Source organism: Mustelus asterias, chromosome 8 (genome assembly GCF_964213995.1).
Source record: "Mustelus asterias chromosome 8, sMusAst1.hap1.1, whole genome shotgun sequence".
Taxonomy (NCBI): Eukaryota; Metazoa; Chordata; class Chondrichthyes; order Carcharhiniformes; family Triakidae; genus Mustelus; species Mustelus asterias.
In genome coordinates this window covers 31,662,429-31,683,016 of record NC_135808.1, presented here as the reverse complement: position 1 = coordinate 31,683,016, position 20,588 = coordinate 31,662,429, and the positions used below count along the sequence as shown (strand labels likewise).

The 20,588-nt window shown below is 46.3% G+C and overlaps 1 protein-coding gene and 1 non-coding gene across 2 annotated transcripts; both read left to right on the top strand.

Annotated features, from left to right (window-relative positions):
* Positions 1–4,590: 4,590 nt before the first annotated feature.
* On the top strand, positions 4,591–17,243 carry LOC144497866 (zinc-binding protein A33-like). Its single transcript, XM_078219305.1, has 6 exons — positions 4,591–5,082; positions 8,135–8,230; positions 8,311–8,544; positions 14,407–14,429; positions 14,522–14,700; positions 16,568–17,243. Exons 1-6 carry the CDS (start codon positions 4,591–4,593, stop codon positions 17,113–17,115), a joined length of 1,572 nt encoding a protein of 523 aa, XP_078075431.1. The 3' UTR covers positions 17,116–17,243.
* On the top strand, positions 6,013–6,197 carry LOC144498017 (U2 spliceosomal RNA). Its single transcript, XR_013498605.1, has one exon. It is a non-coding gene; the product is annotated as a U2 spliceosomal RNA (small nuclear RNA).
* Positions 17,244–20,588: the final 3,345 nt, after the last annotated feature.

Here is a 20,588-nt window from a genome sequence, read left to right as displayed (position 1 = left end):
CTTGGAGAGAGAGCTGACTGGTGGTGATTTAACCTGAGGGTCACCACACCTCAGGCAAGAGGCAAGTTTGAAAATGTGGAGCCTTCATGGAAAACCTCAGCTGGTACAGGAATTGAACACACACTGTTGGCTTCACTCCGTATCACAAACCAGCCATCCGAGCTAACCGACCCCCACAATTCTGATACTCCACAACTCAATGGATGGAATTACTTATTCATTGTGATCAAGTTTCAGGGTGTGTGCACGATGGGGTGTGGATATGGTGTGGGTTTGAGAACTTCTATTCACCTCTTGAACTGTGTGGAATTACAAAGCAAGATATTTTATTGGCCAAATAAAAATAATCAAAAGAAAATGTTGTGGATGCACTTTCTACTCCGTGTCGGCTGATCCCTCCCAGCAGATCTCCGATCATTATCCAGTTCCTTTTTGAAAACAGCAATTGGATCTGTCACCAGCAAACACTCAATCAGTGCATTCCACATCCAGACCCCATGTTGCGTGCATTGATGGCACAGTGGCTAGCACTCCTTAATCACAGCACCAGGGACCCGGGTTCGATTCCCAGCTTGGGTCACTCTCTGTGTGGAGTTTGCATGTTCTCCCCACGTGCGCGTGGGTGTCCTCCAGGTGCTATGGTTTCCTCCCCAGTCCAGAGATGTGCAGTTTAGGTGATTGGCCATGGCAAGTTGTCCCTTAAAGTCCTAAGACGTGTAGTTTTGGGGGATTAGTGGGATAAATATGAGGGGTTACAGGGATAGGGCCTGGGTAAGATGCTCTGTTGGAGTGTCAGTGCAGGCTTGAAGGGCCAAATGGCCTCTTTCTGCACTGTCGGGATTCTGTGAATCTGTCCAAGTGTAAGGAGATTTTTTCTAATGTCGATTCTGCCGATGGGAACAGTTTCTCCCTATTTACTCTATCCAGATCCCCCATGATTTTGAATACATCTAATAAATCTCCTTTCAACTATCTCTTCTCCAAGGAGAACAGTGCCAGCTTCACCAATCTATCCACATAACTGAACTCTCTCATTCTCAGAAACATTCTCGTAAACATTTGCTGCATTCTTTCAAAACGTTCACATTCTTCCCGTTCAGGCTGAGCCAACGTTTTTTAAATGTTTATAACTGACTTGCTTTTGTACTCTGTGCCCTATTTATAGAACTCAGGTTTCAATGTAATTTATTAACTTGAACCTGTCCTGCCACTTTCAACGATTGATGCAAAATACACCCAGCTCCCTCTGCTCCTGCATTTCCTTTAGAATTGTAACCTTTATTTTGCGTCACATCTCCTCATTCTCCGGACCAAAATGTATCACTTCCCACTGATCTACATTAAACATCATCTGCCACGTGTCTGCCCATTCCACCAGCCTCTCTACATCCTCTTGAAGTCCATCACTATTCTCCTCACCGTGCACAATACTCCCAAATCTTGCATCAGTTTCACATTTTGAAATTGTATCCATTACAACCTGGCCCAGGAAAAGCAGTGTTCCCCCCATGCACCATCCCCCAGTCAGAAATAAGGAAAGTTTTCTGTAACTCATGTCTTAATAAACTTGAATTTAAAACATAAACTGTTGAGTCATTAAATTCCAACTTTGCAAAAGACTAATGATCAAAAATATCGTAGAATCCTACAGTGCAGAAAGAGGCCATTCGGCCCATCGAGTCTGCACCAACCACAATCCCACCCAGGCCCTATCCCTATATCCCTACATATTTACCCACTAATCCCTCTAACCTATGCATTCCAGGACACTAAGGGGCAATTTAGAATGGCCAATCAACCTAGCCCGCACATCTTTGGACTCTGGGAGGAAACCAGAGCACCCGGAGAAAACCCGCGCAGATACAGAGAGAGTGTGCAAACTCCACACAGACAGTGACCCGAGACGAGATTTGAACACAGGTCCCTGGAGCTGTGAAGCAGCAGTGCTAACCACTGTGCTACCGTGACGCCCAATACCACATGGTTCCAAATAAAATGGCTAAAAAGCAGAATGTTACTGACTTTTGGGGACTAAAATTGTTCCGCTCTGAGTCACTCACCATCCTGACTTGGAAATATGTCACCCGTTCCTTCACTGTCACTGGGTCAAAATCCTGGAACTTCCTCCCTAACAGTACTGTGGGTGGACCTACAACTCAAGGATTGCAGCGGTTCAAGAAGGCAGCTCCCGACAACCTTCTGAAGAGTAATTAAGGAAGGACAATAAATGCTGGCCTAGCCAGTGATGCTACATCCTGTAAATTAATAAAAACATATCAGAGGAAAACACTGGTCAGAGTAGATTTAGAAATGATATGGCTAATACATTTCTTAGAGCACCGCATCTCAAAAGTACTGGCTATATCACTGATGGAGTCCCTCACACATTTCCAGCAGCAACGACCTCCATCCTCACCTCCTCCAGTGACTCCTTCACCAAGATGGCGGAGTTTCACACGGGCACCATGATTGATGGGATGGCAGGGCTGGAAGTAGGTGGAGAATGGGCAGGGCCTGGCTCGCATCAGCAGAGACAGTGAAGTGCATGTTGCCACAACAACCCATGCTCCTTGGCAGGCCAGTTGGTTGGTTGGATGGCTGGCCTGGAACATGTCGGTGCCAACTGCACAATTTTTATCCTCAGTCTGCTTGGGGGGTCAGCACCTCTGGCTCCTTGTGCCTTCCTGTGATGGAGATCGGAACAATGGGGTCAGACTTAAAGTCAGAGAGCTCAAGAAGGAGAGAAAAGGAGTTAAATGAAACATTGGAAATGTAAAGAGGATCTGAAAAAATAATTAGCAAGCAACAGACAAAAAATTGTGAAATACACCACAAACACATGAATCCTTAAAAATAGGATAGGGTTACGAAAGGATGCAACAGATACACCCAGAGGTAACAGTGCAACAGCAGAATTAATATTTATTTTCTGAAAATCAGCAGAGATTTGGGGCAGTGGGATTAGTTTGGGATGATACAGGGATATGGGGAAAGCACAGGGCAGCCGCATTATGTGGAGAGAGTGGGATTTATTTGGAATTGATACAGAAATGGGGAAAGAGTGGGGCAGTTGGATTAGTTTGAGACTGATACAGGGCTATGGGGAGAGATCGGGGCAGTTGGATTAGTTTGAGACTGATACAGGACTACGGGGAGAGATCGGGGCAGTGGGATTAGTTTGAGACTGATACAGGGCTATGGGGAGAGATCGGGGCAGTTGGATTAGTTTGAGACTGATACAGGGCTATGGGGAGAGATCGGGGCAGTGGGATTAGTTTGGGATTGATACAGGGCTATGGGGAGAGATCGGGGCAGTGGGATTAGTTTGGGATTGATACAGGGCTATGGGGAGAGATCGGGGCAGTGGGATTAGTTTGAGACTGATACAGGGCTATGGGGAGAGATCGGGGCAGTTGGATTAGTTTGAGACTGATACAGGGCTATGGGGAGAGATCGGGGCAGTGGGATTAGTTTGGGATTGATACAGGGCTATGGGGAGAGATCGGGGCAGTTGGATTAGTTTGAGACTGATACAGGGCTATGGGGAGAGATCGGGGCAGTTGGATTAGTTTGAGACTGATACAGGGCTATGGGGATAGATCGGGGCAGTGGGATTAGTTTGGGATTGATACAGGGCTATGGGGAGAGATCGGGACAGTGGGATTAGTTTGAGACTGATACAGGACTATGGGGAGAGATCAGGACAGTGGGATTAGTTTGAGACTGATACAGGGCTATGGGGAGAGATCGGGGCAGTGGGATTAGTTTGGGATTGATACAGGGCTATGGGGAGAGATCGGGGCAGTGGGATTAGTTTGGGATTGATACTGAGCTGTGGAGAGAGATTATGTCAGTGGAATTAGTTTGAGATTGATACAGGGTAATGGAGAGAGTGTAGAGCAGTGTACATTTCCAATGTTTCATTCAACTTCTTTTCTCTCCTTGAGCTCTCTGATGTAAGTCTGACCCCATTGTTATGATCTCCATCACAGGAAGCACAAGGAGCCAGAGGTCCTGCAACTCCCCCCCCCCCCCCCCCCCCCAACAGACTGAGTATAAAAACTGTGCGGTTGGCACCAGCCTGATCCACACCGGCCATCCAACTGGCCTGCCAAGGAGCCTGGGTTGCTGTGGCAACACCCACTTCACTCTCCCTGCTGATGCCAGCCTGCCCATTCTCTGAGTATCTCTGAACCGTATAAGAGTTTGTACCTGGTGTTGTGAGACTTCTCACTGTGCCTATCCCAGTCCAACGCCGGCATCTCCACATCCAGGACTATGGGAGAGAACAAGGCAATCTGCGTTACCACAGGGATCTTCGGAGAGTGTGGATCAATGGGTTTAGTTGGGATTGGTGTATGGCTCTGGGAGGGAGCAGGACAGAGAGGAATGATTTGGGATGTATACTGAGTTTGGGGATTGAGAGTGGGGTAATGGAATTAGTTTAAAAACGTTTCTTTGCTGAGATCCATGGGGAAGCTGATGGAACTTTAATCGGTGATAAGGAAAATTTTTATTTTGCCAGTAAACCTGTCTGGGTGACACTGCCTCTTTAAGAACGATGTGAAATTTACTGATAATCTGGATGAAATGAAACTGAAAGTTCAGCGAATAACAGAAGCAGGAGCAGCAACGGAGATGGCCGTCAGTAAACACATCTTATCGCTGAGTGAGGATTTAACTTGCTCCATCTGTCAGTCTCTGTTTGTGGAGCCGGTGCGGCTGGACTGTGAGCACAACTTCTGTAAATCCTGTATCCAGAAGTGTTGGGGAAAGCAGCGTCAGGCTGTGTCCTGCCCCGAATGTCAGCAGCTTCTCCCCCGGAGAGGTTTCACCAGTAGCAGGGTGTTGGCCAATCTCTGTGAGAAAACCAGGCAACTGGAGCTGAAACTGGAGGAGGGACACGGGGAGAAGCTGGATGGAGACACAGAGAGGGAGCAGTCTCTCTGTGAGGAACATGGGGAGAAGCTGAAGCTGTTCTGTGAGGATGATCAGATTCTGATCTGTGCCAGTTGTCTCGACTCTCCCCCACATTCAGTTCACACACTACTAACTCTACCAATGGCTTTTGACAAGTACAAGGTAAGGGGACACAGTGAGTTACCCGTCTCCATGTTCATGGTGTTTATTGGGCTGTATTTGGCACTGTAATAAGTTCGTAGACAAATGTTGCTCTGCCCGATTGCTCGCTTTCAGCTCAATACTGACATCTGACAGTGGGAAATGTGAGTGTTAATGTTAATAGTGTGTGAAAGGTTTTACAGCCTCTATTTACACTGACATTATATGAATGCAGTCCCAGGTTTCAGCTTTCTTCATTCGGGCTGTGTTGTGTTGATATTATTTCTGGAGTTGGGGAACGCACTGAAACTGATTCTGTACCTGGAGAATTCAGCACATGATTTCCTGTCTCTAAACCCCGCCCCCAGACTCCAGCCATTGGTCAATGCACATGTCAATCCTCATCAGCATTGTCTTCCCAACCAATTGGGAAATGAACAGAGAGCCTTCAACAAGTGATTGGCTCATTTTATTTTACTGTCAGTCATTTCCCAACATCGCTGTTTTCCAAGAAAATTATAAACTCAGTTTCTCATGTCCCGGTGAGATTTCTTCTGGGTCGATGGCAGCAAAATCCTGGAGATTAAGCTTCAATTCAGGGAAACAACAAGACACAGTGAGAGAGTCGGTAACTCCAGCTGTAATACAGCGTTAAGAAAGTTTCCTTCATTCCAGAATGTGTTTGCAGTATTACTGTAGTCAGTGTAATGTAACTTTACGTAAGTTTCCTTTATTGCAGAATGTTTCCACTATTATTTTAGTGTAATGTAGCTTTGTGTAAGCTTCCTTCATTATAGACTGTGACTATTAGTGCAGTGTAGTGTTGCTTTAAGTAAGTTTCCTTTATTACAAGATAGTATTTCAACTATTACTGCACTATAATGTAGCTTTATGTAAGTACTCAAGATGCCAGACAAAGCTACCTTTGATTGCTACCCTTTCTAAAAGCATTCTGTTCCTCGGCCTTTTGGCTAAGATCAAGTGTAGTATCTGTTCTGATCAGTTCAGTCATTCGGTTACATTTTAGCTTCATTTGAAGCAATTTTTAAAAGCGGCATCTCAGCCTTTTGGCCACGATGCAAATGAGATCAAGACTTGGAGGAGGTGCAATGCCTACTCCAATCAGCTTGGATCATGTAGATCAAGCCCAAGACAGGAGGTGAGAGCCCTGTCTTGTCAGCTTGGATCGGGAATGTCTCACTTTTTGAGACTCTGAATTGGACTTGACTTGATTGAATCGGAATTTTTTAAAAATTCTGTTCCTCCACTGCTGGCGAACAGTGGCAGCAGTGTGTAGCATCCACGAGATGCACTCCAGTAATTCAGCAAGGCTCCTCACGCATCACCTTCCAAACCCAGGACCATGACCATCTAGAAGGACAAGAGCAGCAGAGGCCCGGGAAAACGCCAACTAGAGATTCCCCTCCGAGTCACTCACCATCCTGACTTGGAAATATATCCCTGTTCCTTTACTGTCGCAGGTAAAAATCCTGAAACACCTTCCCTAACAGCACTCTGGATGTACCTATACCTCAGATACTGCAGCGGTTCAAGAAGGCAGCTCACCACCACCTTCTCAAGAACAACTCGGGATGGCAACAAATGTTTGACATGCTGGTCCTGGTATTAATTGGGTCTGGCCAGTGATGCCCACATCCAATAACTGAATAAAAAAAACTTTTCCTTCATGACAGACTGTGCTTCCACTATTACTATACTGAAATGTTGCTTTTAAGGAAGATTCCTTCATTACCATAAGAACATAAGATAGGAGCAGAAGTAGGCCATTTGGCCCATTGAGTCTGTCATTACAGACTGTTTAAACTATTGCTCTTGTATCATGTAGCTTTCAGTAGGTTTTCTTTATTACTGACCGTGTTTTCACTTACTGTAATGTAATGTAGCTTTGTACAAATTTCCTTTCTTAGTGACTGTGTTTCTACTATTACTATAGTGGAATGTAGCTCGAAGTAAGTTTCCTTTATTACAGTGTAGTCTGTGAGGCAGATTGTTGGTGGGGGGATGTAAAATAGTTCGCCCACTGCCTTCCTGCCCACGCCGAGCAGAATCTACAATATGGGTGGGTAATCAGCCATCCCTTAGCTTACTGAGGGGCTTAACTGCCCAACTCAGTGGCGATTCTGAGCCTCTTTCTACCTCCAGTGGGCAGTGGAACGGACGAGTGAGGCCAGTCCGCTGTTCCCCAAAGATGGAGGAAGGGCAGAAAGAATGGAGGGAGGGGCTGCCCTTGGCGCATTATGGGGACCTCTGAAGATCTTACCCCACCTTTGTCCGTTCCGAGACCTGTAAACCTGTCAGGCTGAACTTTGGGTGCATTGCGCAGCTGGATGAAAAGTCACTTGTCCCACGGGGATCCTGGGCAGTGCATGGCCTTAACAAGCTGAGTTGGACTTCCACCTTCCGGCCTGGTCTCCAAAACCCCTGCCCCCACTCCCCTCCTCTCCCCATGGGGACCAATTCCTCGCCACACAAAAACGCTGGGCTTCCTTCAATCCGCTGTCCACCTTTGATCTCCATGGCTCGCCTTGCGGCCCCTCGCATCTGGTTCCAATCTGATTGGCTGGCTGCACGCTCAGGCAGGACCTCCACTGAGGGGCAGAAGTCCGATCCCCAGCAATGTAATATCTTTAAATCAGGTCCAACCCAACTAATCTCATTATCCTGCTGAACAATACGCTCCACCTCCCCCGACCACTGATTAAACTCAGATCCACAAGCCGACACCTCCCAGCCAACTGTCAGTTTTAGTCTGTGCCTATGTGTAGGAGGTCCAGTGAATCCCCAATTAATACCAGGACCAGCACCACAATCAAACACAATTACTATCCAATTAACAATGTCTAAACTATCAAAGCCATTCATATATTCGATACACCATGAAGCTGTTGTTGGTTTGAAGCTGTACCTGGTCTGATTCAATACCTTTCACTCTGCCGGTTATAAAGTGCTCGTGCCACATGTTAACACCTCTCCCTGAACACCTCTCCTCACAGTTTGTGATATAATAGCAGGCATTACAATGGATCACGCTGAGATCTGATTCCATTTTTAGGACCAGCTGAAATTATCCTTGGATTCCATGGAGAAGGAAAAGCAAAATCAAAGTGAATTCAAACAGCAGCAGCAGAGGGAGATTTCAGAACTGGAGGTGAGTATGACTCCAGCTCCCTTTCAACACTGCAACCCTTTAACAACCCGCTGTTTAAACAATCTCTCTCACTGTCATAGCAACTCACTGGATCCCTGGAGCAAGACATCTCCACACAATTTGCCAAAATCCATCGATATCTTGAAGACAAAGAGAAACATTTAATCAAAGAGTTGAGGAGACAAAAGGAGGAAGATCTGCGACCAATGGAGGAGAATCTGAGAAGAATTGAAGAGGAACTGACTTCACTTGAGGGGAAGATAGTGAACCTTTGTGTAGGCATCGAGCAGCAAGACAGTGTCTCCTTTCTCAAGGTGACCCTTTATAACCCAATCCCCAAACTGTTGGTGTGATTAGAAACTGCATTTTATAATAGGGTCAAACCCCGTGACAACAATGCACAGTTTGCAGTATAACTGAGGACACACAGGTATGAGTCAGGATTGAGTTTGGGAGTGTTGAGGAGACTGTCCCACACTAAGGTACTCACACTGATTGTGACTGGAGCCAGAATAAAATGTTCAGAAAGGGATTTGGAATGAAGAGATGGGAGCACTGAAACCAAGGAGGGTTTGTGAGGAACATTAGATGAGAAATCATTTAAACTAGACAGGTGGGTGGATGGGTGAGGTGAGGGCAGGGGCAGGCAGGGGGTGAGGGTGGGGGTGGGGGGAGCCAGGATGGAGGGAGGATTGGGGATTACGGCCAGGAGCAAGCCGGATCCATTGGAGACAAACGAGAGGATAGATAGTGACGTGCAGGTGGGAGACATTGCCAGATCAAAAATGCTGAATCTTTTTTTCCATTCTCCTCAAAATTTCCTTCCCATCCATGGACTGTGACTCTCACGCACACACACGCACGCACACACACACACACACACGCACACACACGTGCGCACACACACGCACACACACACACACATGTGCACACACATACACACACACACATAGACACATATATGCACGCACACCCACACGTGTACACACACACATATGCACAGACATACACATGTGCACACACACATTCATGCTCATGCTCATGGAGCTAGAGTTGGATGAATTTAGGATTATTAGGGACGCGGAGGTGGCCATAGACAGAAGCTTTAGGGATACAGTTACTCTGAGGAATGAAAATAGATGGGTGACGGTGAGAGGGGCTGGGAGGAAGCAGTCAGTGTAGGGATCCACTGTGGTCGTTCCCCTTAGCAACAAGTATTCCGCTTTGGATACAGTTGAGGGGGATGATAGACCAGCGGTGAGCCGCAGTGAGAGGATCTCCAGCACTTTGTCTGTCTCTGTGGCTCGGGAGGGTAAGGGGGAGAGCGGGAGGGCAATAGTTTAAATCCCCGTCCCTTCTCTTACCTCTGTCGTTGGTACCAACGTGTACCACGACTTGTGACTGTTTCCCCTCCCCCTTAAGAATCTGGAAAACACGGTACACATTGGTACCAACACACGGTACACATTGGTCTGTCATCCCCCTCAACTGTATCCAAAGCGGAATACTTGTTGCTAAGGGGAACGACCACAGTGGATCCCTGCACTGACTGCTTCCTCCCAGCCCCTCTCACCGTAGTTATTGGGGACTCGTTAGTTAGAGGGATAGATTGGAGGTTCTGTGGCAGCAAAAGAGACTCGAGGATGGCATGTTGCCTACCGGATGCCAGGGTCCGTGACGTTTCGGACCGTGTTTTCCAGATTCTTAAGGGGGAGGGGAAACAGTCACAAGTCGTGGTACACTTTGGTACCAACGACATAGGTAAGAGAAGGGACGGGGATTTAAAACAGAAATTTTGGGAGCTGGGCTGGAAGCTGAGAGCCAAGACAAAACATGTGGTCATCTCTGGTACGTTGCCGGTGCCACGTGATAGCGAGTTGAGGAACAGGGAGAGAGTGCAGTTAAACATGTGGTTGCAGGGATGGTGTAGGAGGGAGGGTTTCAGATACGTGGATAATTGGAACACATTCTGGGGAAGGTGGGACCTGTACAAACAGGACGGGGTGCACCTGAACCAGAGGGGCACCAATATCCTGGGAGGGAAATTTGATACGGCTCTTCAGGGGGGTTTAAACTAATTTGTCAGGGGAGTGGGAAAAGGAGTTGTAGTCCAGAAGTCAGTGTTGAGGGTGGTGAGGTATTGGGGAAGGTATCAAGGTCAAGGGTGGGTACCGGTAGACAGGAAGGTAGGTTGAAATGTGTCTACTTCAATGCAAGGAGCATCCGGAACAAGGTAGATGAACTTGGGGTGCGGATTGGTACTTGAGACTACGATGTTGTGGCCATTACGGAGACGTGGGTAGAACAAGGACAGGAATGGTTGTTGGACGTTCCGGGGTATAGATGTTTCAGTAAGTGTAGGGAAGCTGGTAAAAGAGGTGGAGGAGTAGCGTTGTTAATCAGGGATAGTTTAACGGCTGCGGAAAGGCACTTCGAGGGGGATCTGCACACTGAGGTAATATGGGCTGAGGTTAGAAATAGGAAAGGAGCGGTCACGTTGTTAGGGGTTTACTATAGGCCCCCAAATAGTAATAGAGTTGTGGGGGAAGAAATTGCTAAGCAGATTATGGATATGTGTGGGGGTCACAGGGTAGTTGTCATGGGGGACTTTAACTTTCCAAATATTGATTGGAACCTTTGTAGGTCAAATAGTTCGGATGGGGCAGTTTTTGTGCAGTGTGTGCAGGAGGGTTTCCTGACACAATATGTGGATAGGCCGACAAGAGGTGAGGCCACATTGGATTTGGTACTGGGAAATGAACCGGGCCAAGTGTTAGATTTGGTTGTGGGAGAGCACTTTGGAGATAGTGTCCACAATTCGGTGTCTTTTGTTATTGCATTGGAGAGGGATAGGGCCGTACGGCAGGGCAAGGTTTAGAATTGGGGGAGAGGTAATTATGATGCGATTCGGCAAGAATTAGGGGGCATAAGATGGGAACAGAAACTGTCAGGGAAAGGCACTCATGAAAAGTGGAACTTTTTCAAGGAACAAATACTGGGTGTCCTTGATAGGTATGTCCCTGTCAGGCAGGGAGGAAATGGCCGATTGAGGGAACCATGTTTCACGAAAGAGGTGGAATGTCTTATGAAAAAGAAGAGGGAAGCTTATGTAGGGATGAGGAAACAAGGTTTAGGTGGCTCGATTGAGGGTTACAAGTTAGCAAGGAATGAGCTGAAAAAGGGGCTTAGGAGAGCTAGGAGGGGACATGAGAAGTCCTTGGTGGGTCGGATCAAGGAAAACCCCAAGGGGTAAAAACTCTTATGTGAGGAATAAAAGAATGACCAGGGTGAGGTTAGGGCCGGTCAAGGACAGTAGTGGGAACTTGTGTATGGAGTCAGTAGAGATAGGCGAGGTGATGAATGAATACTTTTCTTCAGTGTTCACCAAGGAGAGGGGCCATGTTTTTGAGGAAGAGAAGGTGTTACAGGCTAATAGGCTGGAGGAAATAGATGTTCGGAGGGAGGATGTCTTGGCAGTTTTGAATAAACTGAAGGTCGATAAGTCCCCTGGGCCTGATGAAATGTATCCTAGGATTCTGTGGGAGGCAAGGGATGAGATTGCAGAGCCTTTGGCTTTGATCTTTGGGTCCTCACTGTCCACGGGGATGGTGCCAGAGGACTGGAAAGTGGCGAATGTTGTTCCTCTGTTTAAGAAAGGGAATAGAAATGACCCTGGTAATTATAGACCGGTTAGTCTTACTACGGTGGTTGGTAAATTGATGGAAAAGGTCCTCAGGAATGGGATTTACGATCATTTCGAAAGATGCGGATTAATCCGGGATAGTCATCACGGATTCGTGAAGGGCAAGTCGTGCCTCACAAATTTGATTGAATTTTTTGAGGAGGTAACTAAGTGTGTTGATGAACGTAGGGCAGTTGATATCATATACAGGGATTTTAGTAAGGCGTTTGATAAGGTCCCCCATGGTTGGCTTATATAAAGAACAAAGAACAATACAGCACAGGAACAGGCCCTTCGGCCCTCCAAGCCTGTGCCGCTCCCTGGTCCAAACTAGATCATTCTTTTGTATCCCTCCATTCCCCCTCCGTTCATATGGCTATCTTGATAAGTCTTAAACGTTCCCAGTGTGTCCGCCTCCACCACCTTGCCTGGCAGCGCATTCCAGGCCCCCACCACCCTCTGTGTAAATGATGATGAAAGTAAGGAGGTGTGGGATAGAGGGAAAGTTGGCCGATTGGATAGGTAACTGGCTATCTGATCGAAATGATGTGGAGATGTGTACCTTTAAGACCTGGCTGGCTATAGGGATTCGCATTCTAATCAGTATTCTGCAACTTGATTTTGTGTCTGTTTGCACTGTTTGAGAGCACATTTCCACTCCATCTGACGAAGGAGCAGCGCTCCAAAAGCTTATGGTATTTGCTACCAAATAAACCTGTTGGACTTTAACCTGGTGTTGTGAGACTTCTTACTGTATCTGGTAGAAGACAGAGGGTGGTGGTGGATAGAAAATTTTCGGTCTGGAGGCAGGTTGCTAGCGGAGTGCCACAGGGATCAGTGCTTGGTCCTCTGCTCTTTGTGATTTTTATTAATGACTTAGAGGAGGGGGCTGAAGGGTGGATCAGTAAATTTGCTGATGACACCAAGATTGGTGGAGTAGTGGATGAGGTGGAGGGCTGTTGTAGGCTGCAAAGAGACATAGATAGGATGCAAAGCTGGGCTGAAAAATGGCAAATGGAGTTTAACCCTGATAAATGTGAGGTGATTCATTTTGGTAGGACTAATTTAAATGTGGATTACAGGGTCAAAGGTAGGGTTCTGAAGACTGTGGAGAAACAGAGATCTTGGGGTCCATATCCACAGATCTCTAAAGGTTGCCACTCAAGTGGATAGAGCTGTGAAGAAGGCCTATAGTGTGTTAGCTTTTATTAACAGGGGGTTGGAGTTTAAGAGCCATAGGGTTATGCTGCAACTGTACAGGACCTTGGTGAGACCACATTTGGAATATTGTGTGCAGTTCAGGTCACCTCACTATAAGAAGGATGTGGAAGCGCTGGAAAGAGTGCAGAGGAGATTTACCAGGATGCTGCCTGGTTTGGAGGGTAGGTCTTATGAGGAAAGGTTGAGGGAGCTCGGGCTGTTCTCTCTGGAGTGGAGGAGGCTGAGGGGAGACTGAATAGAGGTTTATAAAATGATGAAGGGGATAGATAGAGTTAACGTTCAAAGACTATTTCCTCGGGTGGATGGAGCTGTTACAAGGGGGCATAACTATAGGATTCATGGTGGGAGATATAGGAAGGATATCAGAGGTAGATTCTTTACGCAGAGAGTAGTTGGGGTGTGGAATGGACTGCCTGCAGTGATAGTGGAGTCAGACACTTTAGGAACATTTAAGCGGTTATTGGATAGGCACATGGAGCACACCAGGATGATAGGAAGTGGGATAGCTTGATCTTGGTTTCAGATAAAGCTCGGCACAACATCGTGGGCCAAAGGGCCTGTTCTGTGCTGTACTGTTTTATGTTCTATATGTGCACACACATATCCACACACACATATCCATGTTCACATGTGCACACACACACACACATACAGTTGCACAGATGCACTAGAGAATGTTCTGATTGCATTTTGCACTTGCATCCACCTTGACTGGAAGAAAGAATCTCCAAGCAGAGAAGTTGTTTCAAATCTATCTTGAACCGTGGATTGTACATTTAATACTGTGTACAGCTGAGGTCACCCTGTTTTAAGAAGTGCTATTTGCATGAGGAAAGCCTGTTTTGTTTATTCTCTCATTGGATGTAAGTTTTCCAAGTTCAAAATTTTAAATTTGGAATGATAGGTTCCTCAGATGTGCCGTCACCTAACAAGGTACAAATGACCAGTATTCAGGATTTAAATATATTTTTAAGCAGGATGTTAAATGTATTTAACAAATGCAGTCAGACAGTGTGGACGTTTGTTATCTCCAGAGGGCCGAGGTTTCCATTAGTGCTGACAGCACAGGCAATGCTGTTTTCTGTCTCTGAAATGATGTTGAACTGTGTGTGAAAAGAATCACACCAGAGAAACACTAATGGAAATGTGTCCAGGAAAACTCTGAGATCCCAATTACTCTCTCTGACTCCTTATTAGGAAAAAGTATAAAGTAACTCAATCTAAACAGCAGTGTGTATGTTTATTAAAATGTTTCTGATTCTCTGTCCCACAGGAACTGAAAAGATTGAGAGAAAGGTGAGTATCTAATCCAAACTCACACAGGGTTTTACACTGTGATCACAGTCTGTATCCAGCAGAGAGTGATTAAATCAATCCCATTCACACAGCTACGGGTTAACGAAGAGGAAGGGGGACATGAAGACAGAGATGTTTATGAGGAAGATAACAACATCTGAGATTCAGAGGAAGAAGATGATAATGGAGGCACGAAGAAGGAGATACTTGGGATTTCGAGGCCCATTGCTCTACGCAGTGTGGAAGGAAATGAAACAGATCATCTCTCCAGGTAGGAAGCTCCCCAGCTTTGTATCCACTCTCTGGACAGTTTCCTGCTCTCTTTATCCTCTCTCCAGAAGGTGCTGCCTGTTATTATGAATAAATCACTGGGGCAGCAACATCAGATACATCACTCAAAGGACTGTTATTAATATCACACATCTCACTGAGGGACTGAAGAATGAGGGGATCTGAACAACTTTTAAATTCACAAACTCTCAGCCTATCCATCAGGAATCGCTGGTCAGCAATCAGACTGCGATCATTGATTATCACCTCACTGTACACACTGGAGTCTGGGAATATATCTATCCGTACAGCGTACCCAGTCTGTAATATCTGTTCACTGTACACACTGGAGTCTGGGAATATATCTATCCGTACAGCGTACCCAGTCTGTAATATCTGTTCACTGTACACACTGGAGTCTGGGAATATATCTATCCGTACAGCGTACCCAGTCTGTAATATCTGTTCACTGTACACAGTGGAGTCTGGGAATATATCTATCCGTACACCGTACCCAGTCTGTAATATCTGTTCACTGTACACACTGGAGTCTGGGAATATATCTATCCGTACAGCGTACCCAGTCTGTAATATCTGTTCATTGTACACACTGGAGTCTGGGAATATATCTATCCGTACACCGTACCCAGTCTGTAATATCTGTTCACTGTATACACTGGAGTCTGGGAATGTGTCTAACCATACACCATACCCAGTCTGTAATAATTGATTTGATTTATTATTGGCACATGTATGAGCATGCAGTGAAAAGTATTGTTTCTTGCACGCGATGCAGACAGAGCATATCGTTCACAGAGAAGGAAATGAGGGAGTTTAAAATGTGGTGTTACAGTTATAGCTAGGTTGCAGAGAAAGATCAACTTAAGGTGAGATAGGACCATTCAAATGTCTGGTGGCAATAGGGAAGAAGCTGTTCTTGAATCGGTTGGTACATGACCTCAGACATTTGTATCTTTTTCCCGACGGAAGAAGGTGGAAGAGAGAATGTCCAGGGTGCATGGGGTTGTTGATTATGCTGGCTGCTTTGCTGAAGCAGCGGAAAGTGTCGACAGAGTCAATGGATGGGAGGCTGGTTTGCGTGTATTCATGAGGTGGGGTGACTGACATGGGATCACATCACCGGAATCCACTAGATCCCTTCACATTTGACTGAAATCACTGATTCTACATCATTGACTGGTTTGCATGATGGATTGGGCTACATTCACGACCTTTTGTCGTATCTTGAGCCATACCAAGCTGTGATACAACCAGAAAGAATGCTTTCTACGGTGCAGCTGTGTAAGTTGGTGAGAGTCGTGGCTGACATGCCAAATTTCCTTAGTCTTCTGAGAAAGTAGAGGCGTTGGCGGCCTTTCCTAACTAGAGTGTCCGCATGGGGGGATCAGGACAGATTGTTGGTGATCTGGATACCTAAAAGCCTGAAGCTCTCGACCCTTTCTACTTTGTCCCTGTTGATGTAGACTGTTCACTGAACACACTGGAGTCTGGGAATATATCTAACTGTACACTGTACCCAGTCTGTAATATCTGTTCACTGAACACACTGGAGTCTGGGAATATATCTAACCGTATACCATATCCAGTCTGTAATATCTGTTCACTGTACACACTGGAGTCTGGGAATGTATCTAACCGTACACCGTACCCAGTCTGTAATATCTGTTCACTGTACACACTGGAGTCTGGGAATATATCTAACTGTACACCATACCCAGGCTGAGATATTTGTTTTTGCAGAAATTATGCATTGTGCCAATTCCTTATACACAGACATCAGCTAGTAACCTGTTCACACAGCTTCCTCTGTTTAATAGATCTATTGTTTGTCCTTTTTATTTCCCCAGTTGCAGCCTCACTGACGCTGGACCCAGAGACAGCACATCCTGACCTCATCCTGTCTGAGGACCGGACCAGTGTGAAAATCAGTTACAGAGGAACCCAGCTTATTCCTGATAATCCGGAGAGATTTGACGCGTGTCTTTGTGTCCTGGGGTCAGAGGGATTCACATCGGGGAAACATTACTGGGAGGTGGGGGTCGGGAACAAGACTGACTGGGATGTGGGTGTGACCAGAGAGTCAGCCAATAGGAAGGGAAAGATAACACTGGGTCCTAAATGTGGTTACTGGGCTGTGTGGCTGAGAAATGGGAAAGAATATGGAGCTATCGATGTCCCATCAGTCCCCCTGACCCCCAGTGTGAATCCCAGAACCATCGGAGTTTTCCTGGACTATGAGGGGGGACAGGTGACCTGTTACAATGCTGATATGATGTCCGTTCTCCACACTTTCACTGACACCTTCACTGAGAAACTCTTCCCTTATTTCTTTGCTGGAACATACGATGAGGGTAAAAATGCTGCCCCTCTGAAACTCCGTCACTTTGAACCATAGATTCCTGATGTGTCAGAGATGAAGGGGAATGGTGTTGATATTCACCTCCCATGAGGGGGTGCACAGAATCAGGAGATAAAGAGAGATGTTAAAACTGAACTGTGAGGTAATGCACTTTGGAAGGTCTAATACAGATAGGAAATATACGGTAAATGGCCGAACCCTTAAAAGTATTGATAGGCAAAGGGATCTGGTTGTACAGGTACACAGGTCACTGAAAGTGGCAATGCAGGTGGAGGAGGGAGTCAAGAAGGCAGACGGCATACTTGATTTCATCACCTGGGGCATTGAGTTTAAAAATTGGCAAATACATGAATAGGATGGGAATAGAGGGATATGGTCCCCGGTAGGGTAGGGGGTTTTAGTTAAGTCAGGCAGCATGGTTGGTGCAGGCTTGGAGGGCCGAAAGGCCTGTTCCTGTGCTGTAATTTTTTTGTTCTTTGTTTAGTCATGAAACGTGACCCCAGCCCATCCTGTGCCACCATTTCAATGATGGTGGGCCGTGGGTTTGTCTGTCTCCTGCTCCCTCTGTGTCATTCAACTCAATCATTTAGACACAGCTCGATGATGATGAATTCATTAATAATGGTGATTAATTATCATTGATTGTGGTAAAAACCCATCTGGTTCACTGAGAGAATCTTTCATCCTGACCTTGTCTGGTCTACATGTAACTCCAGACCCGCAGCACTATTGTTGACTCTTGATTACCCTCTGAAAAGGTCACTCCGTGGTCAAGAGAACTCTGGATGTGCAGGAAATGCTGCAGCAACACCCACATCCCATACAAGAAATTTTAAAAAATAGATTATGAGGCAAGTTTCTAACTTCATATTCGCATCTTCACTAAAGCTGCCTGTTTCCCACTGTAACATCGTCTGCCTTTCAGCTTGCCGTACTTTCTGGTGTATTGCTCACGTGGGAATAGCATTCTTCACTCTCGGAAATCAGGGTGGGATGTGTAGCCTCAGATGTGTTGGACAGCAGATCAGAAGAGGAAGACCCACAGTATCCAAGGCAGCGATGACGTGCACTGCTGGGATCAGTACATGCAAAGGAGGGAGGTGGACACAGAGCTGAGAGCGATAGAGCGAGGGACACTAGAGAGGGTCACAGGGGAGAGGAAGGACATGCGAAGGTGGAACTGAAAAGAGAGTGGGTGTAGAATTGAGCCAGTGCTTGGGGAGTGAATCTGTTACTGAGGGAGTGACTCTGGGACTTGTGGAGTTACACTGTGACTCAGTGTGAACTTTGGGAATTCCTCTTGCTGGTGACTCAGAGATTGACTGGAGGGTGTCCAAATCTCACAAAATACAAGGTTCACTTAGACTATCGATCCTCGGGTTGGTGTAGCGAGAGTGAGGCAGTGCCTGACCTGATAAGTATTACCAGCATGCTTCATTTTGATTCCAGTCTTTAAAGCACAGAAACAGACCATTCGGCCCATCTGCAATCTCCTGACCACCCCTGAGGCACAGTTCAGAATTGATCCACATCCAAAAGGAACATTGTCTGTCTCGAGTTTCAGGGGTGATGTCAGGAAGTGACAGAAAGGCAGGTAGAGCAGGAGTCCCTGAGTATATCTCTCTCCCCAACCAGTATTCAGTTCTGAATACTGATTGAAGTGATGGTTGATCGGGGGAGTGCAGCCAGAGTCAAGTCCATGGTACCAGCTGCACAGAGGACACAAAGAAGACTGGAGCAGGAATAGTGATCGGAGATTCAATAGTTAGAGCTACAAACAGATCTTTCTGTGGCTGCAGACATGAATCCAGGTATATTTACTTCCGGATGCCAGGTCAGTTATGTCAGTGAACAGCTGCAAAGCAGCCTGAGGGGGTGGAGGTGAATAGCCAGGGGTCATGTCCACATCAGTACTAACGCCACAGGTAGACATAGCGATGTGCTCCTGCTGCCAGCATTTAGGGAGCTGGGTAGGATTATACTGGCTGCTTTTCCGAGGCAGTGTAAAGTGTAGACAGTGTCAATGAGTGGGAGGCTGGTTTGAGTGATGGACTGGGCTACGTTCACAACCCTTTGTAATTTTAAATTGTTTTTACAAAAGCAGCAAAGCGGGATGGAGGAACTGCCCTCAAGGTGTATTACCACAAAGAGGAAAGGCAGGACAAAGAAATCCAGAGCTCCCTGGATGACAAAAGAGACAGAGATTTAGGTGATGGAGGAAAAATGTGATTATGACCCATGTCAAGTGGAAAATACAAGAGAGGAGCTGGCAACTAATTATCTAACTGGAGGAAGCCTTTGAGGCGCTTCAGTGCAGAGCGATCTGGGTGTCCTTGTACATGAGTTGTAGAAAACTGGTATTCAGGTAATGGGGAAAGCAAGTGGAATTTTGGTATTTACAACGAAAGGAATAGAGTATAAATGTAAGAAGACATTGCTACAACTATATAAGGCATTGGCGAGACAATACCTGGAGTACTGTGCACAGTTTTGACCCCCATATTTGCAAAGGATATAATGGCATGAGAGGGAGTTCAGAGGAGGTTCACGAGATTGATCCCAGAGATGTGAGATTGAGCAGTTTAGGCGTGGACTCTCCAGAGTTCAGAAGAATGAGAGGAGATCTAATTGAGGTACATAAGATGATAAAAGGTATTGACAAAGTAAACGTAGACTGCATGATTCTTCTTGTGGGGCAACCTTGAACAAGAGGTCATAGTTTTATGATTAAGGGGCAGCAGATTTAAAACAGAGATGAGGAGAAATTACTTCTCTCAAAGGGTCATGAATCTGTGGAATTCACTACCCCAGAGTGCAGTGCATGCTGGGACATTGAGTAAATTTAAGGAAGAGGTGGATCGATTTTTAATTAGTAAGGGATTGAAGGGCTTTGGTGAACGAGCAGGAGATTTTTGGGGTCGGACAGAGAGAGGGCACGTCCCCTTTTCTTTGTGCTCTGCCACTTTTCTTTTGGCTCACGCCCAACCCTTGTTGCTCCCTGTGATGCCTTGTCTTTATCTTGTGGCTTGTTATCTCCTTGCCTCCTGGGCCTTTTTCTTCTTCTACATTATATATTATTATCCGTGTTAGTTTTTTTTCCTTGTGTGGGGTGGTGCGTGGGGAGTACCGCAGTGTGGCAGAAGAGGAGTAGGTGGGGAGGAGGAAGAAAGAACAAAGGAAAACATGGTGATGGTCTATTTCTGTTGTATTTTATGTGGTTGGGGAGGGGTGGTTGTTGAGTTGGGTGTGTGTTAGGAGGAGGGGCTGTTCGGTTGGTGTTTACATGTTTCCGTGGCTGGGATGGATGTCCAAGTGTGTTGGAGAGTTTTTTTTTGGGGGGGGTGGTTTCTTGACTGGGGAGGTTTTGTGTCTGTTGCTGAGTCAGAACAAAGAACAATACAGCACAGGAACAGGCCCTTCGGCACTCCAAGCCCACGTCAGATTCTGTTTTTTTTGGGGGGTGGGTGTGGGGGGGAAGAAATTTTTGTTAGTGGGTGGGCTACTGAGGG

Coding starts and splice junctions, on each gene's coding strand:
- LOC144497866 (XM_078219305.1), top strand. CDS start 4,591: ATGAAACTGAAAGTTCAGCGAATAACAGAAGCAGGAGCAGCAACGGAG. Junction 14,430..14,521: donor CTGAAAAGATTGAGAGAAAG/GTGAGTATCTAA, acceptor CCATTCACACAG/CTACGGGTTAACGAAGAGGA. Junction 14,701..16,567: donor GAAACAGATCATCTCTCCAG/GTAGGAAGCTCC, acceptor TTATTTCCCCAG/TTGCAGCCTCACTGACGCTG.